This window comes from Brassica napus, chromosome A9 (assembly GCF_020379485.1).
Source record: "Brassica napus cultivar Da-Ae chromosome A9, Da-Ae, whole genome shotgun sequence".
NCBI classification, from domain to species: Eukaryota; Viridiplantae; Streptophyta; class Magnoliopsida; order Brassicales; family Brassicaceae; genus Brassica; species Brassica napus.
The window spans coordinates 40,943,783-40,969,863 of record NC_063442.1 but is presented as its reverse complement, the minus strand read 5'-3'; the positions used below and the strand labels follow the sequence as shown (position 1 = coordinate 40,969,863).

Genomic DNA, 26,081 nt, shown 5'->3' with positions numbered 1-26,081 from the left:
ACGGTATGTAATCTTATATATACACCCCGAACGCTCACTCTTTCTTTCCTCTCTACTTCCTCTCCACATAAGATCTGTAACATTATCCCGAGCGCTCACTGTTTCGTATTTATATATAAAATATTTTGGTTTTGATTTTTTTTAGAATTTTAATTTTATTAATAATTTAAATTATTTAAATTATTTTTTTAATTATAATTTTTTATATTTCTGTAAAATAACGAAACGAAGTAAATTCGTAGCTAATTTTGTGACTTCTTTACGTGGAAGCTTAACGAGGTTTTTACGAGGAATTGTTTACAAGGAAATGACGTGGAAAGTTCACGTGGTCTTTACGAGGAAAGCTATCAAGGTATTTACGTTTACTTTACGAGTATTTACTTTCGAGTTATTTACGTGGTTTTACGAGGAACGTCTTTCGTGGTATTTACGAGGAAATTTAGAGACGTCCTTACGTGGAAGCTTTACGTGGTCTTTACGACGAAATATTCCTCTTTGCTTTTACGACGAAATTATTTCCTCGCTATGTTACGACGAATTAGCGAGGATATATGCGTTACGACAAACGTATAACGACGAAACGAGTTTCCTCGCTAATTCCTCGTAACACTGCTTTTACGACGAAGTCACGAGAAAAACTGCCCTCGTAAAACTTGTGTTTTCTTGTAGTGTCTTCTTATGCTACACCAAGTAGTTCAAACAAAGCTATATATATAACATTGTGAAACCAAACTTATGTCATCAGCATATAAAAGCACAAACCATGAGGTGCTAATCGAGTTAAATTCAGTAAGGAATGACACTAGACAGAAGACACGACTACTCTTGATACTGAAGGAAGATATTTTATCTCAAGGGTCGTCCAATTTTATGTTTTGTGTTGCAAAGAAATCACAGTTGAAGCAAAGGCAACGCCATTACAACCCCAAATACCGACACAAGCAATAGTATAATCCACGCCGGTAATCCTTGTTTCTTGTTCTTCCTCCTCTCCTTCAAGCCACCCTCTGAGTCCTCATTTCTTAGCTCCACTGCTTTCTCTGACTCAGCTCTGGTATTGCTCTCTTGAAGAGGAGACTCTGCTGCCGTCTGCTGCGCTTCAGCTAGTTGCTCCTGGTTGTACTTCTCTACATACTCTGGAAATAGCTTCCGGAACGCTGGCCTGTAACAAGTAAGAACATCCGACTCAGGTGAAAAAGCTGAAAACATGAGCTTAAGTTTGATGGTGGGAAGATCTTACGTTTTACAGTTGAAAGCGAGAGATGACTTAGCCAACCGTTGCTTCTCAGCGACGGTAGTGTTCACACTTCCGGTTGTCGGACTAGTATCCATCTGCATTGAAAGGAAAACGTTTAGAGAAAGCTACATAACAGAATCAAGAAGATAATATCATGCTCAATGATCAGATGGTAAAACTAGTAAGCACCATTACAATATAAGAATGTGAACTTCTCAAACAAACTGTCCATGTATGGAGGCTACAATGAGCTTACCATAAATGAGAGAAGTCCTGTAAGTATGCTGCATTCAAGGAAAAGAAAAGGTTTACTACAGTCTACAGGTACATCGAACTTTAGATTTCATAAATAAACATGAACACTGGGTTATGAAAACAATTATACTATATGTTAAAAATGATTTATACCTTGACACAGACCACATTGGGTTCCAGCTTTCTGGATGAACTGAAAATGTCAAGTACAAGTTATTCAGATAATGAAGCACTTAATTGCAAAGAAACAACAAATAGAAAGTGCATTATCGAGCTTACAATCACTCATAGACAGACAGATTTTCTTTTGTGTCATGAATCGACCATTTGGTGTAGTCATCCTGTGGCAAACCAAAAAAGGGGCTCATAGGAAGTTGGACTATGAACCGAGATAAAGAGTAATACTGAGAGAAAATTCTGAAGATCCAAACAACATACGTGATTCCGGGTGGCTTGTAAGGATACTCTGGAGGGAACTTGATCTTTCCATAGTAATATCCACCTGTTTAAAGTAGAATTGAGTATCAAAATTAGATACTCACAAGGGATGCAGAAGAAAAAAAACTAACAAGAAACTTCAGGAAGAAGATTATCACCAGCAAAAGGTGTTCCATCACTACCTTCGAGCACATAATCTGTAAGATTAAAGCCAATAATTAACTTTTTGGTAGTAAGTAGTAGCCTTTACAGTAATACCAGAAAGGCTGAAACTCACTAACCACAATCGGGATAACAGTAAAACTAAGAGAAATATCAAATCTTTGTGTTGAACTTATTATAAAACTTTGATAAACTAATATTCACCATTCTATGAAAGACTCATAAGTATAATCACAGTGTGACCTGTTCCATCGAATATACCTCATCTCATAGAAAAGTTTGCAATAGGGTTACAAGAGATCCAGTAGGAGAAACAAAGACACAAATAGTGATAAAGAGATAGAAAAGGCTTACGCCACTCGAGAATGTCATTTGGGGAAGGACGAGCCACAACATGGGAGACTGGTTCCTAACAGGCTCAAAAAACAGAACATATCAATAAGTAACCCCTAAAGAAAACAAAGAAAACAATCACATAAAGGTAGAGGAACATTTGAAAAATCGACATAAAACTAACTGAGAATGAAATTGAGCTATAAAATAAAAAAAAAGGTTGGGTGTGGCATAAAGAAGAGAGAGAGTTGTACCTTGCAAAGTGCTCTATATTCCTTTTGGAGACGTTTTATACAAGCCTTTTCTGCCATCTATGTACTATGGACTAATTGAATAACTGCAGCAGCTACTGTTAATTAAATCCTGTTTTAGATCATCAACAAAAACAAAACATATAGAGATTAGAGTGAAGTCAAGTTTGGACATTTTTAGCATGGAACAAGAAAATTGAATAAGCCAATGTATGGCTTTACCTATAGGACTACCTCTCACAAGACATACAGAGAAAAGAACAATACTTGTAGATAATATATATGCAAAACTCTCATAAACTGATTGAAATTTTTTTTAAAGTCGGCCAAAACCAACTCGAATCAACTGCAATTCGATAGATAATCCAATTGCAAGCCAAGCTTTGTACTTACCCAGAGACGCGAAAAGACGAAGGAAATCACATCAGGCGAAGAAGACCAGATCCAAGAACAAGAACAATTTTTTTGGGGGAAATGTGATAAAACTTTCCAGCACATTTAGAGAGATAATCAAAGAATACCCAAACTTGGGCTGGTTTAGTTAAACCAGACCAAACCAAATTCAACAATTAATCCCCATAAGTTTTACCGGTTCAGTATGCAATCATTCTTTCCGGTCCAATTAGTTGCTCTATAATAGAGTTTAATTTTGAACTAATAGTATTCTTTTTTAAAATAGAAAATAAAAGTATTCTATTTTGATCTAATGATAATATATTTGAAGTAAATCTATTTTTCACTTTGTTATAGAGTAAAAAATAAAATATTATTGAAGCATTTTTATTTTAAACTCTATAACAAAGTGAAAAATATATTTACTTTAAATATAATATCATTAGATCAAAATAGAATACTTTTATTTTAAAAAATAAAACCTTTTATTAAAAATAGTCTTCACTAAAACTTTTTATTAAAAATATGGCCAAAATATTCAAAATGGCCACATGTTCTCTCACTAAAACTTTTTATTGAAATGTTAAATGGTCTAACAGTCTTCAATATTGTGGTTAATAAAAATAAAAATGCTTCAATAATAGAGTAAAACTTCAATAATATTTTATTTTAAAACTTTTTTTTTAGAAAACTTGAAACCCTATAGTTGATGATTAGTCATATTTTAAAGAGAATCCTCCCAAGTAAGGCTTTAATTTATTAAAAAATAAAATTGCGTAATGCACTTTTCTCTATTACTCAAGTCTCCTCTTGAGGATCTACTCATCTCAAGAATCTGTGCCGGTTCTTCCAACCAAATTTTGTTTTTTTTTCCTCCTCCTTTAAAAATAATGGATTACTAAAATTTATATATATGACTGCAAAAGCAATAATATAATTTTGCAGAGAAAAAAAACAAAAGTAGTGATTAACAGAGAGACAAACCAGCTGGTTTACCTGCAACTATCTACTTCTGAAAATTGGACTTGCGCAGGTACCTACAAGTTCCGAAGTTATGTCTTCACAACTTCAAGATTAAAAAACATATAACAAAGTTAAGTTTCAGCCTCTTTTGAGTTCCCCAATAACAGTAGGCAGAAATCACGTGGTCTAATCACATGACCACCATCTGAGCATTTACATGAGTTAGGTAATGAGGATCCTTTGTGACTTTGTCTCTAGTAAATGATTAAGATTAAAGATAACTAACTCTCCATCTGATTTAATTACATCAGTCAAAGTAAGATCACGTGATCAGATCCCCATAACTATGTGTTCCAACCCCATGGAATCTTATTCTATAAAGCAACAAACTATACAAGTCTCTCATCTCTCTCTCTCAGTATCTCTAACATCTCTATCCAAAATTTTCTTAAAGTTTCAGTTCTAAGTAAAAAAATACAAAAACAAACCTAAGAGCTTTCAAGATTCCCAAAGTAGTTACAAAAAGAAAAGTCTACAATGAAGAGATACTGGTCAGTGGCTCTGGTTCTTCTGCTACTAGTAGCTTTCTTTAGCAGCAATCATAGCGTACATGGACGTTCTCTGTTAAGGATGACACATTCTAGTCAAGCTGTGAGAGATTTGCATACAAGCAAGGAAATGAAGGAAGAAAAGCTGCTTAGAGGAGAAAATGATAGTTTCCGAAGAATCCCAAGGACTGGCTCAAACCCTAGTCAGAACAAGTAAAGAAGAAACAAGACACATTCCAGTTTTGATTTTTATGCATCCCCATATATGAGTGTTAGTTGTAACTGACATGAAGAGTGTGCTTTCGTTTTTTTGGAATCAGGTATAACCTCCCTGTAGGTGTTCAAGGAAGTAGGAAACAGCAAATCACAGCAGCAGCAAGAAAACCTTAAATTTACATTTCTTTTTCTATCATTTTCCTTCTTAGATCTTCTATGTTTCTTTCCTCTCTTGTTTTGTAGAATAGGTAACTAGACTTTTTTTCTTAATTATGTAATCTACTTGAAATATATGAACTCATCTTTTAGTTTTGAGGCATTCAATCTTATGGATCAAGAAAAGAGACTTTAAAGAATCCTCACACTCGTCGTGTAGTCTAACCTTCAAATTCTCAACCTCCTTGTGTTATGCTTCTTCCCGCTAATCTCTCTTTTTTTGGAATTACAAAGAGGTTCAGGCCGAAGTCGTAGCCCCCAAACCCGAAATCACATCATATAATATTAGTTTTGTCCCAGCAGTCACTCGAACCGGAAACTTTTGACACAATGGTTCCATTTGAGCTAATGATCTTTGGTATCTTCAGGTCTATTTATTTCTTCCTTTTCAAGAGATATATCCTCAGCCTCAGCATGTTTTTTTCTCGGTGGGAAATTAAACCCCAAAGCATACAATGATCAACCTCTTTCTCTGTGTTCTTTACTTCTTTGTGTCTCACGCTTGAAAACCATCCTCTGTGACCCATAATGTTGGAAAACTAATTTTGCAAAACATTATGCACACTAGTTCTGTTATTGTATAGTAGAAGGGCTTGGTTCGTTTGAATCAAAGGTTGGGCCAGAAGAGAGATTTAGCCGCAATCCGGGCCTATAATGGCCCAAAACTTATTTTTAAACAAGCGTTTTAGTCGCTGCTGACTTCGTACAATAAACATGTGGTTTTGTTTGACCAAAGGAAAGAAGACATGTTTTGTCCGAATCTACGATCAAGATTCCAGAAGTTGTTTATGTTGAATTATTAATCCTACATTGTATATTAGAGAGTAGAGACCATTGGAAACTAATTAGTAAGATATGCATTATTTGGACAGTCTGATTTTTTTTTTTGACATAAAGATATATAAGGTAATAAAAATAAGAAAAATATTCGTTTAAAAGTTTGTTTTAAAAAAAAAAATCTTATAAAATTAAATGCAAAATACCGTAAATTCCAAGTCGGTGGTCGGAAAAGGAATTGTCAAAAAGAGGGTGAAAGGGAAAGAGACGACGAGCATAGGAATCGGAAAGTTTGGTTTTTGAGCAGAACCATCGAATAGATTGAGAGAGAGCAGCAAATATATTGTTATTATCAAGACAGATGCGGAGATTCGTGATTGGCCAAGCCAAAAATCTTATTGATCAGACTCGTCGTCGTCCTCCTCAACCTCATCATCACAATAACCTCCGCCTCCTCTCTCTTCTCCGTCCTCCCGCCTCCGATACTACTCCTGTTTCTTCTCCGCGTCTCTTTTCTTCTTCTTCATCCGACATGTCTGGCTCTGATTCATCAACCTCCTCTCTCCCCGTTACTCTCGACTCCATCAACCCCAAGGTAGAGAGAGTCTTTTGTTTTTCTGTTTTGTTAGTTTGTTTTTTGGAGATTAGTCTGTTGAGAATCTGTTTAGGGATTCAGATCATTGACACATGAACGATACATATTTATTACGTATTATATTTTAGGTTATGCTTTTGTTTATTAGACAAAGTTGTTTCTGCATCTTGCAGCTGACTCTAGTGAGATGTTTTTTTGTTTGGGGTTGTCTTGTCTTAGGTTCTGAAATGCGAGTATGCTGTCCGTGGAGAAATTGTCAGCATTGCTCAGGTAAAAGCAATCATCTTTCTCCTTCAAATTGCATTTTTCTAAAGTTGAAACTGTTTTGCTCATTTTTGCTTTCTCCTCTTTTAACCTCACAGAGGTTGCAAGATGATTTGAAGACTAACAAGGACGCTTATCCCTTCGATGAGGTATGTTTTAATCCTTTTGGTGTCGTGAGACTTGATTTTAACTTGCTCTTTTGACAGATTATCTACTGTAATATTGGAAATCCTCAGTCTCTTGGCCAACAGCCTATAACCTTCTTCAGAGAGGTAAAATAAACGAGCTTTGATAGTACTTCTGGTTTGTTCCATCTGTTAAGTCATGAGTTAACTTGTGACATCCATTTGTCTCAGGTTCTTGCTTTGTGTTCCCACACAGCTTTGTTGGACGAGAGTGCTACACATGGTTTGTTCAGGTACCGTTTATATGTTCTGAACCTCACTACAATTCAGCATCAGAGCTGTTTTTTTTTTCTTTCTTCTAGTGGTGTAAGATTTTGTTTAACCAATGGATGTTGCAATTTTTTATCAGTTCGGATTCTATTGATCGTGCTTGGAAGATTCTCGACCAGATCCCTGGGAAAGCTACCGGTGCTTACAGCCACAGCCAGGTTTTGTGGCGTTCTCAATCTTAAACAGTGGATGATGGATGATACACTCTCTTAATCTTCTGCTTTGTCTCTCAGGGTATCAAGGGACTCCGTGATGCGATAGCTGCTGGAATCGAAGCCCGTGACGGTTTCCCTGCTGATCCTAATGATATTTTCATGACAGATGGTGCAAGCCCTGGGGTAAACAATTATCAAACTTTCCCTAAACTTATATAAATTACAGAAAAAAAGGTTAGTAATGTTACTCTCCTTCTTCTAGGTTCATATGATGATGCAACTCCTCATAAGTTCAGAGAAAGATGGAATCCTTTGCCCTATTCCTCAGTACCCCTTGTACTCCGCTTCAATAGCCCTTCACGGTGGAAGTCTGGTATGTTCATTTATGTGTGTCTCTTTGTTGCATGTCTATAGTGACTTCTGATTTATTGTCATCTTCTTGTGGTAGGTTCCGTACTACCTTGACGAAGCATCAGGATGGGGTCTTGAAATATCTGAGCTGAAGAAGCAGCTTGAGGATGCTAAGTCAAAGGGCATCACTGTAAGAGCCTTGGCGGTTATTAACCCTGGTAACCCTACAGGACAGGTAAAGACTAAACCACAAATCTATTTCCATCCAAATTCAACACTTTGTCTGAACTCTAGCCTGTTATTTTTCCTGGTTAAAGGTTCTGTCAGAAGAAAACCAGCGTGACATTGTTGATTTCTGTAAGAAAGAAGGCTTGGTGCTTCTAGCAGACGAGGTTTATCAGGAAAACGTTTACGTCCCTGACAAAAAATTCCACTCCTTCAAGAAAGTAGCTCGGTCTATGGGGTACGGTGAGAAGGATATCTCCTTGGTCTCGTTCCAATCTATCTCCAAAGGTTTGAAAACAAGTTCTTTCTTAAGTCCATTTACAAGCCTTTGATCATTACTATGTCTCAAAAATGGACTCCTTGGTTACTTTCAAATAGGGTACTATGGAGAGTGTGGGAAGAGAGGCGGTTACATGGAGGTTACCGGATTCACTTCTGATGTAAGAGAACAGATATACAAAGTGGCTTCTGTCAATCTTTGCTCCAACATCTCTGGTCAAATTCTCGCCAGCCTCGTCATGAGCCCTCCCAAGGTATTGTATTACTTTAACAGCTGGTTTGGTTTAAAAGCTCAATTGATTTTAACAGCTTTTTATGTAATTTGTTTGATCAGCCTGGTGATGACTCCTATGATTCATACATAGCAGAGAAAGAGGGGATCCTCTCGTCTTTAGCAACACGTGCAAAGGTTAGTCATTCACACAGAACTTACTATCAATCATCATGATTTTAGATTGCTCTGGTCTTAATGCGTTTTGAGTTTAACCACGCAGACCCTTGAAGAAGCTTTGAACAAGTTAGAAGGTGTAACATGCAACAGAGCTGAAGGAGCTATGTATCTATTCCCTTGCATTAACCTCCCACAAAAGGCGATTGCAGCTGCAGAAGCTGCTAAGACTGCACCGGACGCGTTCTACTGCAAACGTCTTTTAAACGCTACAGGAATAGTCGTGGTCCCTGGTTCTGGATTTAGACAGGTTCGATGAATCTGACAAAGCTTTTTTTCTCCAAACAAAAACCTCACTTAATAACTGTTTTTACTAATCTTGTGTGTTTTTGGTGGGATTGATGTATAGGTACCCGGAACATGGCATTTCAGGTGCACTATACTCCCTCAAGAAGATAAGATTCCGGCCATCGTGAACCGTCTCACTGAGTTCCACAAGAGCTTTATGGATGAGTTCCGCGACTAAGCGGATTCTGTTTTCAAAATCTCTTTACTTGAGCAATAATAAAAAAAAAGGAGAACCATGCCGTTTCTTTTCATGGATGAGTTCCAAACATAACGTTCTTGAAAGAAAGAAAAAAAAAACATAATATTATAACATTGTTGAACTTTTGCATGCTTTTCCATAGTTAAAAGTTTCGTTTTCGTTTATTTATGTTCTTGTTTCAAAAAATTGTTTATTTTTGTTAGAACATACTCACGTGTGCATCAAACCCTCTTTTATTTGCATCACGTCGTCTTTTAAGCTTCACGTCATCTTGTGGATAGTCTCCACTATCTTCCTCGTTGGACTCTCTTGTACAACACATGGTAGCATCTTACTTTGCATAAGTTCCTCATGATCTCTTTTGTGAAACACATCGCGTGAGAAATTCAGTGCGGAATTTGCGAACTTTTTTATCCTATGGTATACCAATAGATGATAAGTTGTGGAGATCTGTTACTGACTCATTTCTCGAACTATTGGCTTAACATCTTTATTATGAATTCTACTCCAATATTGGTCATGATCTTGGAGGACTAGGATTCCATCTTTTAAAAGCTTGGATGTTATAGGATATAGATCCAGCCATGAAGTTCACTTGCAAGCTGTCGCAACTAAAAGAGAAGAATGTTGTCGCTTGAGCTAAGGATATTTACATCAAGCCCTTAGCTCTTTATATACTTTGGAGTCAGTTTATGATGCAAATCTTAACATAATTTAAACAAAAACATAAATATGGATTTAACTTTCAAAGTAACAAAAATACAAGAAAAAAAAGGATTAATCTGAATGAAATGAATTCATATAACTACTAAACTCAACAAATCTAAAAATCAAATACTTAAATGAATACTCCACGAGGCTACTAAATATCAATCATCCGTTTTGACCTAGACGGCATCGATTAACCCCATCAGTCACATCCCCCATGCTTTGCATATCCATCTGTGGTTTCCAACCCATCATGTTGATTGGCCATGCAGGAACAATACTCCCCATGTCATTAATCTTCTTACCTAACTTGTCTCTCAACACACTCATCGCCATAATGTACTCTTCCAACTCCTCCTCCGGCACACTCTCCACCGGCCTCTCCCACCACGGCCTCCCTCCCTCCTCCGCTGAGTCATCACCTGAATATACCTCCAAGTTCACCGGAATCTTGCGAAGATACTTGTCCATCAACGAGTCCACGTGCCCAAAACTGTAGATCCTACCGCATTTAGAGAACGTTACCACAGCGATTTTTGCACCGGTCAAAACGCTCAACTCAGCGGCTTTCTTGAACAGCCCACGGCGTCGTTTCGAAAACGTTACATGTCTCTTGCTATCTTCTTTGATCTCTTTGATCTCTATCTTCTGTCGACCTCGGCTTGTTTTAGGGTTTCGTGGTTTTGTCAACTCCTTTTTGGTTTGAGTAACCAACACGTTAGGGTTTTGAAATTGTTCATTAGGTTTCAAGAAAGTAGTCGGTAAAGTTTGTCTTACTTCTTCCATGACAAGACAAGATAGAGGGATGGAAAATATCGTTAGGGCTTGTCTTAAAAAGGTATTTATAGTTGTTCATGGGTTAATATTTAATAATAAAGAGAATTTATCCATTTATGGTAATTAATTTTGATATTAAATGCACTTTCAAATAATTAACAACTTTTGGAACGATTCCATATCAAACGTACCCTTTAGCTACCATATGTGTCATGTGTTGCAAATTTATAGAAATATATGTACTGTTTAAGATATTGTTTCCATTTTAGTCGTCGTTGGATAATTAATTGTGATGCATAGAATATTTATATCGTAAGATATGGCTGACCAAAATATAAGCGAATCGCGTTTTACGATCACATAACACGCATAATTATCGTATTGTATAAGTACATGATGCCATGACGCCATAACAAAAGAAAACATATGACACCTTATAGTTGCATTACATTAACATTTTAATCATTTTTTTGGACTAAACTTAACATTTAATTGTCCCAAGTATCACGGTAAAATGACAGCTTGATCATTTATTCACGAAATGATTGATTCTATCCTTCTAATGAATTGATTTCCTTTAATCATCCTAATGAATTAATTGATTTCAACAAACCTGGAAACAAATCCAAAGTGACGATCTAAACTTTCAATCTATATTAATGATCAATTGATCTATATTTGAATACAATTCTGATTTCTGGCAAAATATATGAAGTTTTTTTAACGCTGATTTATTATGATATTATAATTATGAAAAATATTATATAGACGATTCGACGACCGACAATACTATCTGTCTTATGAGGATCTATGTCTAACTGCATCACCTAAGCCATCCTACGAAAACTTACGTCTGACCGGATTTACTTGCACCATGTTGAAGATCCCTTGTAATTCTTTATTATGTAGTCTACATAATTGTTTAATAAATTGTTTTCTCCGGGAATTAAAACATGAACCTCTTATAAAACGTAATCTGCAAAAAATTGTATATCCTGGTATTCGAATCCCATACCTAGACCTAGATGTAGAATCTTTTAAACTTTAACCAATAGTATTGTGCTTCCACAATATATGGGGTTTAGTAGATAGGTATTAATTTTGGCTTTCTTACTCAGCTAGATACAAATTTAGTTTCTTAAGATATTTTTACGATCAGTTTTACCATTCAAATTGTCTAGGAAGATGATGATTATCACCTACCTTGGATTTGCTTCCAGGTCTCAAGACGAATGATCAGGTCTAGCGCACTTATGGAATCTCTTCCAGAAATTGGGGTAGTTCAAATATATATATATATATCCGGCGGGTAGAAGGAGGGTATAGAAAATGCACGAGTTCATGGAAGAGTTCCTTAAGGAGTTCTATGAAGAATGTAATGGGAGCCTAACCAATTTCCAGACCATAATTACCAGGAGAGCTACCTACTAAAGTAAATTTTCTTAATTTGATCCATAACTAAATAAAAGTTTTTCCAAGACTCTAAGCCTATGATTCTCTTGTTTCTATTCAGGGCCGGGCTTGGCTGGTCCAGACCAAAACGATCAATATGTGGTTTTAAAACAGTGTAAACTCTATATACATATACCTCGTGAAGTCGTGATGAATTTATAAAAGGTGTAAAATTGTTTTGTCTTTGGTTATAGTATTCCTAATAATTGGGGGTTTTCAGTTTTGTCAATGTAATTGTTAAAGGAATCAAAGTTTACATGATGCGATGCCAGTCATTGTTTATATCTGAGGCCAAAGTCTTTAATAACAAAAAAGTAAAGCAAGTCGTTTAGACATTGCCTTTTTGTTTTCGTTAAAATTTAGTATTGCGATACTACCGCTTGACATGGTTCGGGAAGACGTGAGAAGACGTTTCTGTATTTTTTAGAAAGCATTGCGAAGCTACCATCATCGGTCAGACATCAGATAACATGACGTAATTTTGTAAAAAATGAACGGAGTTTTATACTGATTTTATCTTCGACTCTAGTAAGTAAGAGAATTTTACAAAATTAATGTTATAACACATAGATTTTGAAAAAAAAAAAAAAATTGAAAATACTGTTTTAATACATATTTGAATCATGTAATAACATATGATGAATTTCAAAGATGTTTGAAACCTTTTTTGTCTCCGTTTATCTAGGGAATAGTAATTTTATAGTGGTTAATCCAATAATTTAGGGAGTATTTGCAATTTTGCTAAATTAATTTATAAAAAATTAGAACGATTTCCATGTACCATGAAAAGGAGTTTATCATAAATTAATACAAATGTATAATGTGGTTATAAATTTTAAAACGAATTAAAAGATTATAGGCTTCATATATAGATCATTTACCGAAAAATCACTATTTTCGTACGGGTACACATAGATTTTGAAAAAAATTCAAAAAATTCAAAAAATTTGTTTTAATGCATAGTTGAATCATGTAATAACATATGATGAATTTCAAAGAGGTTTGGAAGCTTTGTTGTCTCCGTTTCTTTAGGGAATAGCAATTTTATAGTGGATAGTCCAATGATTTAGAGAGTATTTGCAGTTTTGCTAAATTAATTGATAAAAAATTAGAACGATTTCCATGTATCATGAAAACGAGTTTATCATAAATTAATAAAAATGTATAATGTAGTTATAAATTTTAAAACGAATTAAAAGATTATAGGCTTCATATATAGATCATTTACCGAAAACTCACTATTTTCGTAGGGGGGGGTACACATAGATTTTGAAAAAAATTCAAAAAATTTGACAATACTGTTTTAATGCATAGTTGAATCATGTAATAACATATGATGAATTTCAAAGAGGTTTGGAACCTTTGTTGTCTCCGTTTCTCTAGGGAATAGCAATTTTATAGTGGTTAGTCCAATGATTTAGGAAGTATTTGCAGTTTTGCTAAATTAATTGATAAAAAATTAGAACAATTTCGATGTACCATGAAAAGAAGTTTATCATACATTAATACAAAGGTATAATGTGGTTATAAATTTTAAAACAAATTTAAAGATTATAGGCTTCATATATAGAGCATTTACCGAAAACTCACTATTTTCGTAGAGTAACACATAGATTTTGAAAGAAAATAAAAAAAAATCAAAAATACTGTTTTAATACATATTTGAATCATGTAATAACATATGATGAATTTCAAAGAGGTTTGGAACCTTTGTTGTCTCCGTTTCTCTAGGGAATAGTAATTTTATAGTGGTTAGTCCAATGATTTAGGGAGTATTTGCAGTTTTGCTAAATTAATTGATAAAAAATTAGAACGATTTCCATGTACCATGAAAAGGAGTTTATCATAAATTAATACAAATTTATAATGTGGTTATAAATTTTAAAACGAATTAAAAGATTATAGGCTTCATATATAGATCATTTACCGAAAACTCACTATTTTCGTAGGGGGGTACACATAGATTTTGAAAAAAATTCAAAACATTTGACAATACTGTTTTAATGCATAGTTGAATCATATAATAACATATGATGAATTTAAAAGAGGTTTGGAACCTTTGTTGTCTCCGTTTCTCTAGGGAATAGCAATTTTATAGTGGTTAGTCCAATGATTTAGGAAGTATTTGCAGTTTTGCTAAATTAATTGATAAAAAATTAGAACGATTTCCATGTACCATGAAAATGAGTTTATCATAAATAAATAAAAATGTATAATGTGGTTATAAATTTTAAAACGAACTAAAAGATTATAGGCTTCATATATAGAGCATTTACCGAAAACTCACTATTTTCGTAGGGGGGTACACATAGATTTTGAGAAAACTTCAAAAAAATTGAAAATACTGTTTTAATATATATTTTAATCATGTAATACAATATGATGAAGTTCAAAGAGGTTTGGAACCTTTGTTGTCTCCGTTTCTCTAGGGAATAGCAATTTTATAGTGGTTAGTTTAATGATTTAGGAAGTATTTGTAGTTTTGCTAAATTAATGGATAAAAAATTAGAACGATGTCCATGTAACATGAAAATAAGTTTATCAAATATTAATACAAAGGAATAATGTGGTTTTAAATTTTAAAACAAATTTAAAGATTATAGGCTTCATATATAGAGCATTTACCGAAAACTCACTATTTTCGTAGGGGGGTACACATAGATTTTGAGAAAAATTCAAAAAATTTGACAAATACTGTTTTAATGCATAGTTGAATCATATAATAACATATGATGAATTTCAAAGAGGTTTGGAACCTTTGTTGTCTCTGTTTCTCTAGGGAATAACAATTTTATAGTGGTTAGTCCAATGATTTAGGGAATATTTGCAGTTTTGCTAAATTAATTGATAAAAAATTAGAACGATTTCCTTGTACCATGAAAAGCAGTTTATCATAAATTAATAAAAATGTATAATGTGGTTATAAATTTTAAAACGAACTAAAAGATTATAAGCTTCATATATAGAGCATTTACCGAAAACTCACTATTTTCGTTGGGGGGTACACATAGATTTTGAGAAAAATTCAAAAAATTTGACAATACAATTTTATTACATATTTGAATCATGTAATAAAATATGATGAAGTTCAAAGACGTTTGGAACCTTTGTTGTCTCCGTTTCTCTAGGGAATAGCAATTTTATAGTGGTTAGTCCAATGATTTAGGGAGTATTTGCAGTTTTGCTAAATTAATGGATAAAAAATTAGAACGATGTCCATGTAACATGAAAAAAAGTTTATCATACATTAATACAGAGGTATAATGTGGTTTTAAATTTTAAAACAAATTTAAAGATTATAGGCTTCATATATAGAGCATTTACCGAAAACTCACTATTATCGTATGGGGGTACACATAGATTTTGAGAAAAATTCAAAAAATTTGACAATACTGTTTTATTACATTTTTGAATCATGTAATAAAATATGATGAAGTTCAAAGAGGTTTGGAACCTTTTGTTGTCTCCGTTTCTCTAGGGAATAGCAATTTTATAGTGGTTAGTCCATAGATTTAGGGAGTATTTGCAGTTTTGCTAAATTAATGGATAAAAAATTAGAACGATGTCCATGTAACATGAAAAGAAGTTTATCATACATTAATACAAAGGTATAATGTGGTTTTAAATTTTAAAACAAATTTAAAGATTATAGGCTTCATATATAGAGCATTTACCGAAAACTCACTATTTTCGTAGGGGTTAACACATAGATTTTGAAAAAAAAAATAAAAAACATTGAAAATACTGTTTTAATACATATTTGAATCAAGTAATAACATATGATGAATTTCAAAGTGGTTTGGAACCTTTGTTGTTTCCGTTTCTCTAGGGAATATCAATTTTTATAGTGGTTAGTCCAATGATTTATAGAGTATTTACAGTTTTGCTAAATTAATTGATAAAAAATTAGAACGATTTTCATGTACCATGAAAAGGAGTTTATCATAAATTAATACAAATGTATAATGTGGTTTTAAATTTTAAAACGAATTAAAAGATTATAGGCTTCATATATAGATCATTTACCGAAAACTCACTATTTTCGTGGAGGGGGGGGGGGATACACATAGATTTTGAGAAAAATTAAAAATTTTGGCAATACTGTTTTAATGCATAATTGAATCATGTAATAAAATATGATGAAGTTCAAAGTGGTTTGGAAACTTTGTTGTCTCCGTTTCTCTAGGGAATAGCAATTTTATAGTGGTTAGTCTAATGATTTAGGGAGTATTTGCAGTTTTGCTAAATTAATTGATAAAAAATTAGAACGATTTTCATGTACCATGAAAAAGAGTTTATCATAAATTAATACAAATGTATAATGTGGTTATAAATTTTAAAACGAATTAAAAGATTATAGGCTTCTTATATAAGATCATTTACCGAGAACTCACTATTTTCGTAGGGGGGGGGTACACATAGATTTTGAGAAAAATTCAAAAAATTTGACAATACTGTTTAATGCATAGTTGAATCATGTAATAACATATGATGAATTTCAAAGAGGTTTCGAATCTTTGTTGTCTCCGTTTCTCTAGGGAATATCAATTTTATACTGGTTAGTCCAATGATTTAGGGAGTATTTGCAGTTTTGTTAAATAAATGGATAAAAAATTAGAACGATTTCCATGTACCATGAAAAGGAGTTTATCATAAATTAATACAAATGTATAATGTGGTTATAAATTTTAAAACGAATTAAAAAATTATAGGCTTCATATATAGAACATTTACCGAAAACTCACTATTTTCGTAGGGGGGTACACATAGATTTTGAGAAAAATTCAAAAAAATTGAACATATTGTTTTAATACATATTTAAATCATGTAATAAAATATGATGAAGTTCAAAGAAGTTTGGAACCTTTGTTGTCTCTGTTATTCATCATACGTTATTACATGATTCAACTATGCATTAAAACAATATTGTCAAATTTTTTGAATTTTTCTCAAAATCTATGTGTACCCCTCTACGAAAATAGTGAGTTTTCGGTAAATGATCTATATATGAAGCCTATAATTTTTTAATTCGTTTTAAAATTTATAACCACATTATACATTTGTATTAATTTATGATAAACTCCTTTTCATGGTACATGGAAATCGTTCTAATTTTTTATCCATTTATTTAACAAAACTGCAAATACTCCCTAAATCATTGGACTAACCACTATAAAATTGATATTCCCTAGAGAAACGGAGACAACAAAGGTTCGAAACCTCTTTGAAATTCATCATATGTTATTACATGATTCAACTATGCATTAAACAGTATTGTCAAATTTTTTGAATTTTTCTCAAAATCTATGTGTACCCCCCCCCCCCTACGAAAATAGTGAGTTCTCGGTAAATGATCTTATATAAGAAGCCTATAATCTTTTAATTCGTTTTAAAATTTATAACCACATTATACATTTGTATTAATTTATGATAAACTCTTTTTCATGGTACATGAAAATCGTTCTAATTTTTTATCAATTAATTTAGCAAAACTGCAAATACTCCCTAAATCATTAGACTAACCACTATAAAATTGCTATTCCCTAGATAAACGGAGACAACAAAGTTTCCAAACCACTTTGAACTTCATCATATTTTATTACATGATTCATATATGTATTAAAACAGTATGTTCAATTTTTTTGATTTTTTTGCAAAATCTATGTGTTAACCCCTACGAAAATAGTGAGTTTTCGGTAAATGCTCTATATATGAAGCCTATAATCTTTAAAGAGAAAAAGACCAAAATAGCACTAAATCAAGTTTTTGTTCCCAAACTAGCACTCAAAGCCAAAAGTCACAAAAATAGCACTTAAGGGGTGGGGTTTAGGTTTAGAATTTAGGGGGTTTAGAGTTTAGGTTTTAGGGTTTAGAGTTGAGAAGTGAGGTTTTCGGGTTAAGATTTCAAATTTTGAAAAATAAAAAAAATTAATTTTTTCAAAAGATACAATGCTATTTTGGTCATTTTAGTTTTTGAGTGCTATTTTTGTGATATAAACTTAGAAATGTGCTATTTTGGAGATTTGCCCATCTTTAAATTTGTTTTAAAATTTAAAACCATATTATACCTTTGAATTAATGTATGATAAACTTTTTTTCATGGTACATGGACATCGTTCTAATTTTTTTCCATTAATTTAGCAAAACTGTAAATACTCCCTAAATCATTGGAATAACCACTATAAAATTGTTATTCTCTAGAGAAACAGAGACAACAAAGGTTCCAAACCTCTTTGAACTTCATCATATTTTATTACATGATTCAAATATGTATTAAAACAGTATTTTCAATTTTTTTGAATTTTTTTCAAAATCTATGTGTTAACCCCATACGAAAATAGTGAGTTTTCGGTAAATGCTATATATATGAAGCTTATAATCTTTAAATTTGTTTTAAAATTTAAAATCACATTATACATTTGTATTAATGTATGATAAACTTCTTTTCATGTTACATGGACATCGCTCTAATTTTTAATCCATTAATTTAGGAAAACTGCAAATACTCCCTAAATCATTGGACTAACCACTATAAAATTGCTATTCCCTAGAGAAACGAAGAGAACAAGAATACAAGGGATGCCATCAATTAATGTATGATGAAGAATTTATATTGACTGTAATTGCTCGGCGTTCGCGCCATTATGCTGGTACAAGGTACTTCCATCTTGATAGCATTAATTGTATATATTTTTTTTCTTCTCTGCGTTTATCTCATGGACTAGTTTATATCCCTCTCAAAGACAGGAAGCTTGTGCTTCCGGCCACCAAATGATTATGTATTTTACTGGCCTTTTATGGACTGAAAGTTCGCATTAACTATTAGTGGTTAGAGTGACATTACAAGGGATGCAGATTGCAAGTTCAATTTATCTAAGGGTATAGAGTGGAATAACTCTATTATATAGAGTAAACAATTACAGCAAACCCAACCCTATAATAGAGTTATTTTATTTTACTGTGAAATATAGAGAAAATGATAAAATATCATTGAAGATGGTATTCTTAGAAAATTTGAATCAATTAATATATAGACCACATTTTTTTATTTTCTTCTAGCCATATAATTACTAGGACCGGCTCTGGGGCTAGTCTTGGTATGCCTTTCTGAACTAGAACAATCATTGCCTTCTCTCTCTCGTGCAGATATTTAAGGCGTGGTGTAAATGACGAAGGCAGCGTAGCAAATGAGGTTGAGTAGAGCAGATCGTTACCAAAGAGGTTCCAGTGGATCAGAAAATCCCAATGACATCCGTTGTGCAGATGCGAGGCTCAATACCCCTATTTTGGTCACAGGAGGCAACTGTGTTGAACCCACAACCCGACATTAAATGCAAGCACCATATGCATTTTTAGCATAGGATCTTTAGTTTTGATTTTATCTTAACGATTCTGTTTCTCTCTTTTACCGTTCACAGTGAACAACAAGGATGGAAATTATGTGGCTACTCAACACCACTTTGAGAATCTGAAACAGAGATATGGAAAGCTGATAATCATCCTGAATCTTCTAAAAGTGGGCTTTCTCATTCTCTAGGATAAGTCAAGTTCTTATACATTGAGTTTAATTTATGGAAGATTGAGTGTGTGTCTTTGCTATTTTTGATATCAGAAAGGGAAGCATCGAGAAAACATCTTACTGGAAGAATTTAGAAAGTCAATCTGGTTTATCAACGGATGCATGAAGGAGAACTATTTAGAGGCCATTCATTTTGACCTACACGAACACTACAAAAGGTGCTGTATTTATGCACCTATCAAGCATAAGTTGGTAGGTTGTTTTTATAAGTCTTACCTCCTAATTTTTTTACCCTTTATTCCTTGAATATTCCCAGTGGAGCTGATGCTGCATTCGGGTACTTGTGTGCCTATGCAAAGAGAGCATTGGGATTAATTAACTTATTTTTCTGTGAAGCTCCTTCAGGTATAGGAGCTGAAAGCATAATTAACTACTCATTTTTTTAAGTAAGTTTAATATGATATAATATATATATATCCTTCGAATGAAGTCTTTCTAATATATAATTATGATTTTATTGCACGTTTCTTGGTAAGTCCTAATACTAATGCTACCATTATCCAGTAACCATATTCCGAATCAAGATGAAGAAGCAATTAGCTCAGAGGAAGAAGCTTTGAAGGCAGATATCTTTATGCTTCAAAAAGGGGTCTTAAGGTCAAACTGCTTAGACTGCTTGGATCGTACTAATTTTGCTCAGTATGCCAACGGATTGGTAGTTCTTGATCATCAGTTGCATCTATTGGGTATTAGAGGACCTCCTGTTGTCGATATGAACAATCCATTGGCAGAGAAATTGATGGAAACTTATGAAAAAATGGGTCATGTAATTGCAATGCAGTATGCTGGCTCGGACGCACATACCAAGGTGATATGTTTTTCAACACATTTTTCTTCTAGGCTTGAGTTGAAGCTTTGAACTACGAGTAACAAATTTTTTTCAAAAACATATTATGGCTTAACAGATGTTCGTGCTTTGAGAGGTGATTGGAACATGATGATGAAGCACCATGATATGCTAACAGCTGTGCATCGCTACTACAACAACGCTTATATAATGACAGCGAAAAGCAGGACGCCATCAATGTGTAAGCTCATATTATAAACCTTTCATCTATTGTTTATTGATAGCTACAAGCATTGCCGGATTTGAATAAAAGCCAATGAATCATGAACTTCATTCGTTCCGGAAAGTAAGATGTTTTAGATTTTTTACTTGTTCCACAAAGATAGATTTTCTATATGTTTAAAGTACTTTTTTATACTTTTAAGAAACATTAAATGAAAGTATTTGAATTGATTAAATTTCATTGGTGAAAAGTTATTGGAAAGTGTATAATAAAGTAAAAGAAAAATTAAATTATAAACATTTATTGAATTTTTAATAAGCGTGAACACTTTAGAAAATCTTACTTTCAGAAACAGAGATAATATATTTTTATTGGGCTAATAATAACCAAATATATCATGTAGCTCTACTGGTAACATTATTGTTAGTGCGTAAACAGACAGATTCAAATCTTTACAACTGCAATTTCTTATTTCCAGTATCTTTAAAATATAAGGAAGGCCAAAAAAAAAAATTTCCTTCTAGACCCATATTTATCTGGTCCGGCTTTGTCTACATATTTGTTTAGTCTAATGATTATTTCTTTTTTAACAGGTTCTTGGGGGAATTCAAGCCTCAGTTGGGGAGGCCAGCCCTGTGGGACTTGCGTTCTGACCAGCGCAACACTAAAAGAAGCAATCTTAACCTGGATATAGAAAATCTGAGGTACATAGTTTTGTTGACTAAACCAGCAGTCCATGGAAACTCTTTAGAATTTAGAAGTTGGCATATAACTGCAAAAGACTAAGATATCTTTCAATACACAATATGAACTGCAGGTCAAAACTTACGAGATCCTTTTCTGATAACCTCCTCTTGGAGGGTTTGGATCCGAAGAAGCTAGTACTCGAAAATCCTCAGCCTTCACGTGAAGGGTTAAATGGTGGCTGGGAAACCACTTCAGAATTTGGATTCTATGAAGAAGATTCATCTTCTCCAAGGTGGTTCATCAGAGTCTCTTTAACTTGTTGCAAGCACTCATTGCATCTTACTCTTTTCTGATTCTTCTCTTTCTTTGATAACATCTTCAGCGTCCACTCAGCTATTCGCGATGAAGATCATTTGAGAGGAACAGAGTCAAGACAAATGTTTCCAGGCAGTAGCTCTACGTCTGATTCTCGTTGGCTTGATGATGTACCTGGTTTTTCACACTCATACAATGCTAAATTCACTACGGCAGATGAGATGTTTGAACGTAGCAGGTAAAAACTATTATTGATCCCTTATACATCGTTACTAGATAGCATTCTGATATATTACCATGTCACCTTTGAAGCCTCTTTAGAATATTCAAACATTAACCTTGTTCAAAGTAAGTTGAGATACATATGTATACAAGCTTGGTGAAATAATAATCTATTTTTTTCGTACAGCTCCATGTCGTCAGATAACATGTTCAGCGACATGTACAAATCCTTCACTTCTACAACTGGCACGGATCATCCTTCAGATGCGGATCAACCAGCAGATGGAATTGTTTTAGTCCCTAGCTTCTCAATTGATTTCATTCAGTGGGTGGAACACGGAAGAGCATTGGAAAGGGTGCGGAGATGAAACTGTGCTATGCACCGGAAGGTAGTGCTGGTTACTTGACACGTACGGCAGGGTTGCACAGACATGACAACAGGAAGCATACAATAACAGCCGCATCTTTGTAAATACCCCACTCAGGTTTGTAAACGTCCTCGATCATTTGTTGTTTCTCCTTTTCCTACCAAATTTGATTTATGTTTCTTCGCTATATAGAGAGTGTGTGGTTTGTTTAACTGAAAGATATAACAAACCATTTATACGGTATAGTCGTAATCTTATATATATAATTATACAATATTATTTTCCTGTATATGTGTGATTAGATGAGGTGATAAATTTCCCGTTCTTCACAAATTCAAGCTTTACAGCACTCGCACGGTACAAAATCTCTTCCATGCATGACCATACACGAGGGAGGGGTGAAAAATATAGTTTTTTTTTTCTTTTGAAAAATATAGTTAGGGTCCGTTCCAAATTTGTAGAAACTGAATTCTACAGATTTACTGTATTCTATAGATAAAAATAACCAGTTCTGAAAAATATGGAATGAAAATATTTGAAAATATTAAGTTTCCATATATGAAAAAATCAATTTTTCAAAAAAAAAATAAAAAAAATCGTGGGACATAAAGTGTAGGTTTAGTTTTTTTTTTATTTGAGAATTTTAAATGTTTTCTTTTATTTTAATTACTTTTATTATTTATTATATTTTAATATTTACAACTGTTTTGTTAATGGTAATTTCAAATTTATAATTGAATTTAAGGGCATTATTGCTATTTTGAAAATAATTAGTCTAATTAGACATAAAATATGTGAGATTAGTTTAATAGGACATAATTAACATTTTTGGCCTAAAAAACAATTTTCCCAATTTTAAATTGCTTAAGATATTTTTAATATAAAGCTACCATTCAATTTTTATAGGGAGATAATGACAACTCTGCGGTCAATATGCTGATCGCATCAATGCAATGGCGACATACGATTAATCGGTTAATGGATGTCTTCACTATTTCAGACGGTTACTTAACGGACTTAAATGAGTAAGCTGTACCAGACCAAACCGACCAATATGTGGTTCGGTTTTAAAACATGTGTAAACTCTATATACATGACCTACCTCGTGATGAAATTATAAAACTTAAAAATTGTTTCTTAAAAAAGAAATTATTTCTTCGATTATAAATTTACTAATAATTGAAGTTTTCAGTTTTGTCAATGATCCAATGCTAATGATTGTGGAAGGAATCAAGGTTTACATGATTAATTTGATGCCAGACTTTGTTTCTTATTTTTCTGACGCCAAAGTCTTTTTTTAACAAAAAAATATTAAGTAAGTTGTTTAAATATTGACACTTGTTTTCATTTTTTGAAGTCTTCGTTAAATTTTAGTCTTACGATACTACCATTTGACATGGTTTGAGAATACGTGAGTAGACGTTTCTGGTTGTTTAGTATTGGGAAGCGATCATCATCAGTTCTAGATCATAAAACATGACGTAATTTTTTTCGTTGAACAGATTTTTATATCGATATCATCCTGCAATTCTAGTAAGTAAAATGAGTCAGTGGCATTTATAGATTGTTAGAATTCTTATGTTCAATTGTTATTGGTTTACAAATTGTAATAATTTCAAAAAACCATTGTAGTTAGTAATCTGCATGAAAAAAATAATACACTAGTCAAAGTTTATTTGCATATATGCATTATTTAATATAAATATCAGTGAGTGTAATTTCTAAATAACATAATTATTGAACGATACATGTATTTAGTAGTTTGTGTAATTTGTGATAATGTCTTGTATGCATCACCATATGGGTTTAAATTCATACAATGTACGTTAAAACTTGATTAACAAATCGTTAACTTTGATTAATAAATCGTTAAAATTTGTTAAAATAATTATCATAGTAACCCCCTTTTTTTATCGTTTCAAGTAAGTTTATTTTTTTTTGTAATCTAAAGTAGTGAGACACAGTAGAAAGCGCTACAGAAAATCTGTTAAAAATGTAGGTCTTTTAGATCATGTCGGAAAAGAATCCTTCAACTGTTAAACCAGGATGCAAATTTTTAGTACCACTTGAATTGGCTTCTTCTACCTACATTTTACCCCTTATAAATTTCTTTTTATATATTTTCCTTATAAAATCAATCATTAAGAAAGAGAACTAGCGCTTACTATTTATAAAGTTTGAAACAATTACATACTAGAAAAACTAAATTAATATTTCCCATGTCTTTTAAAAAGTGTCATCTTAACATTTTTTGTTACAAAAATTGTCATTATAGAATTCTAGTGAAAGTTATAACATAAATAATACTATTGGTCAAATATACATAAATAATAAAAATATAATAATTTTTCAATTTGTGTGAAAAATGTCAAAGTGACATTTTTAAAGAAATAGAGGGGTGTATATATATATATATTTTTTTTTGTAACTGAGGGTGTATATAATTAACCTGGGATAAAATGATGCATATATATTAATCACTTAAATTTCGGTGATGAAAACAAAGTTTTTGTCCTATTAACAAATTATTATATTAACTTCTCACACAAGTAAGTTGATAAATACTCTTAAATATGTAGAATTAAATTACAAAGAATAGAATGGTTGATAAAAAAAAAACATAGAATGAATGAATTATTTACATTTATCCAAGTCGTCTGATTTGAAATATTAAAAAAGAAAGACGAACCGCGTATAGAATCGTATTTTATCTATCGCTATACATAACATATGTCCATCATCCCTAAGAAGGACTTGGTATTTAACCAACAAACAAGATCGTCCATTGCGTGTTCAGTTTGTGTTTAAATAAATAAAGAAGTTAGTTAGTTAAAGAAAAAGGTTAGTAAAAATAATTGTAGTTAACCAAATCACAAATGTGGCAAATCTCTTATATAGTTTTTTATAGTGTATATAAAAAACTGACATTTAAAGATCGAATTCCTAAATATAGTATTTTGATAATTTATAGTATTTTGATAATTTTATTTTTTGTGGACTATTTTTGACTAAAATTGATTTTGTGATATTTAAAGGTAATTTCCTACATGAAACCGTTTGTAATAGATGAAATTTTATGTTTACCATTTCATGGTACAATTTTTCATCTTTACTATTACTAAACAGATATTTTCAAAAATACATTTTTATTAAGTGAAAAAAGTCTTTTATATCATTACTATATGTAAATTATTATTTAAATAAGAAAATATATAAAAATAAAAATAATTTTTTTATGTTTTCGAATTATAATTTTTCAAATTCGAACTTTTTATAAATCTTTTTTCAAATTTGTTTTCTATCTTTTTTTTATTTTTTTTTCATAATTGATTTTTGAAAATCAAAAATGATGTTTGAAACTATTTTTTCACTTAAAAAAAATTTAAGTATTTATTTATATATTTATTAGAATCCTAAATTTCAGATTTAAAAAATACTACCCTATCTCTCATTCACCTCATTCAACTCTAAACCCTAAGTATCTTTTACTTTTCATTAAAAGTGATGGTAAAAATGATTTGTGTAAACATGAAAAATTGTAATATGAATGTGGTATTTATGGTAATTTTTCTTTGTAATATGTATTTTAATTCAGTTAACTAAACTGAAGTTATGTTGGTGTTTCACATGCTTTACACAATCTCAGGTTCCGCGATCTTCCATGATTTAATTCTACATCTTGTCAAAAATATATGATTTTCATTTATTTATTTTATTTATTCAATTTAACAAATTAATAATAAAATGATTTATTTTCAACAAAAAAAAAGCTAAAAAGTATTTTTCTCAAAAAAATCATTTTCACCACGGATAGCTAAACTACTCTTCTCAAAATAAAGTTTCTTGTAAACCATTCTTGTAAGACTTTTTTTGTTTGCCATTGACGTAAAATTGGCAAATTTTATATTTAATACA

At 32.3% G+C, this 26,081-nt stretch overlaps 5 protein-coding genes across 12 annotated transcripts; 3 read left to right on the top strand and 2 right to left on the bottom strand.

Moving 5' to 3' along the window:
• Window positions 1-691: 691 nt before the first annotated feature.
• Window positions 692-3,221, bottom strand: LOC106434915 (ubiquitin-conjugating enzyme E2 34-like). 8 transcript variants are annotated; one of them, XM_022691394.2, is made up of 10 exons: window positions 3,070-3,221; window positions 2,680-2,774; window positions 2,447-2,501; window positions 2,086-2,127; window positions 1,931-1,994; window positions 1,772-1,833; window positions 1,646-1,685; window positions 1,494-1,521; window positions 1,241-1,332; window positions 692-1,162 (listed from the first exon to the last, which is right to left on the bottom strand). In XM_022691394.2, exons 2-10 carry the CDS (start codon window positions 2,734-2,736, stop codon window positions 892-894), a joined length of 711 nt encoding a protein of 236 aa, XP_022547115.1. In that variant the 5' UTR covers window positions 2,737-2,774; window positions 3,070-3,221; the 3' UTR covers window positions 692-891. The 8 variants fall into 8 exon arrangements, with proteins under 8 accessions (XP_022547115.1, XP_013731219.1, XP_022547116.1 ...); XM_013875765.3 differs by having other exon boundaries at window positions 2,089-2,127; window positions 3,070-3,220; XM_022691395.2 differs by having other exon boundaries at window positions 2,680-2,762; window positions 3,070-3,201.
• Window positions 3,222-3,888: 667 nt separating this feature from the next.
• LOC111200391 lies at window positions 3,889-5,171 on the top strand. The gene is made up of 2 exons (XM_048741659.1): window positions 3,889-4,793; window positions 4,901-5,171. The coding sequence occupies exons 1-2, from the start codon at window positions 4,570-4,572 to the stop codon at window positions 4,968-4,970; spliced, it is 294 nt and encodes a 97-aa protein (XP_048597616.1). The 5' UTR covers window positions 3,889-4,569; the 3' UTR covers window positions 4,971-5,171.
• Window positions 5,172-5,990: 819 nt separating this feature from the next.
• Window positions 5,991-9,212, top strand: LOC106434914 (alanine aminotransferase 1, mitochondrial). The gene is made up of 14 exons (XM_048741657.1): window positions 5,991-6,384; window positions 6,604-6,654; window positions 6,747-6,797; window positions 6,855-6,920; window positions 7,005-7,066; window positions 7,183-7,261; window positions 7,337-7,441; window positions 7,521-7,631; window positions 7,707-7,844; window positions 7,927-8,122; window positions 8,213-8,367; window positions 8,448-8,522; window positions 8,608-8,811; window positions 8,911-9,212. The coding sequence occupies exons 1-14, from the start codon at window positions 6,151-6,153 to the stop codon at window positions 9,025-9,027; spliced, it is 1,644 nt and encodes a 547-aa protein (XP_048597614.1). The 5' UTR covers window positions 5,991-6,150; the 3' UTR covers window positions 9,028-9,212.
• A 178-nt stretch (window positions 9,213-9,390) lies between these two features.
• Window positions 9,391-12,085, bottom strand: LOC106434911 (agamous-like MADS-box protein AGL61). Its single transcript, XM_048741658.1, has one exon. It carries the CDS (start codon window positions 10,540-10,542, stop codon window positions 9,922-9,924), a length of 621 nt encoding a protein of 206 aa, XP_048597615.1. The 5' UTR covers window positions 10,543-12,085; the 3' UTR covers window positions 9,391-9,921.
• A 7,966-nt stretch (window positions 12,086-20,051) lies between these two features.
• Window positions 20,052-22,166, top strand: LOC125578233 (phosphoinositide phosphatase SAC5-like). The gene is made up of 6 exons (XM_048740577.1): window positions 20,052-20,379; window positions 20,470-20,590; window positions 21,168-21,278; window positions 21,392-21,553; window positions 21,644-21,814; window positions 21,986-22,166. The coding sequence occupies exons 1-6, from the start codon at window positions 20,052-20,054 to the stop codon at window positions 22,164-22,166; spliced, it is 1,074 nt and encodes a 357-aa protein (XP_048596534.1).
• Window positions 22,167-26,081: the final 3,915 nt, after the last annotated feature.

Excerpts from the sequence above, each read along its gene's own strand:
- LOC106434915 (XM_022691394.2), bottom strand. The coding sequence starts at position 2,736 with ATGGCAGAAAAGGCTTGTATAAAACGTCTCCAAAAGGAATATAGAGCA. Across the intron at positions 2,128-2,446 it reads AAATGACATTCTCGAGTGGC|ATTATGTGCTCGAAGGTAGT; the intron begins GTAAGCCTTTTC and ends TTAATCTTACAG. Across the intron at positions 1,686-1,771 it reads CTGTCTGTCTATGAGTGATT|TTCATCCAGAAAGCTGGAAC; the intron begins GTAAGCTCGATA and ends TGACATTTTCAG.
- LOC111200391 (XM_048741659.1), top strand. The coding sequence starts at position 4,570 with ATGAAGAGATACTGGTCAGTGGCTCTGGTTCTTCTGCTACTAGTAGCT. Across the intron at positions 4,794-4,900 it reads TCAAACCCTAGTCAGAACAA|GTATAACCTCCCTGTAGGTG; the intron begins GTAAAGAAGAAA and ends TTTTGGAATCAG.
- LOC106434914 (XM_048741657.1), top strand. The coding sequence starts at position 6,151 with ATGCGGAGATTCGTGATTGGCCAAGCCAAAAATCTTATTGATCAGACT. Across the intron at positions 7,442-7,520 it reads CAGATGGTGCAAGCCCTGGG|GTTCATATGATGATGCAACT; the intron begins GTAAACAATTAT and ends TCCTTCTTCTAG. Across the intron at positions 8,368-8,447 it reads TCGTCATGAGCCCTCCCAAG|CCTGGTGATGACTCCTATGA; the intron begins GTATTGTATTAC and ends TTGTTTGATCAG.
- LOC106434911 (XM_048741658.1), bottom strand. The coding sequence starts at position 10,542 with ATGGAAGAAGTAAGACAAACTTTACCGACTACTTTCTTGAAACCTAAT.
- LOC125578233 (XM_048740577.1), top strand. The coding sequence starts at position 20,052 with ATGCTACCATTATCCAGTAACCATATTCCGAATCAAGATGAAGAAGCA. Across the intron at positions 20,380-20,469 it reads CGCACATACCAAGGTGATAT|ATGTTCGTGCTTTGAGAGGT; the intron begins GTTTTTCAACAC and ends ATGGCTTAACAG. Across the intron at positions 20,591-21,167 it reads AAAAGCAGGACGCCATCAAT|GTTCTTGGGGGAATTCAAGC; the intron begins GTGTAAGCTCAT and ends CTTTTTTAACAG.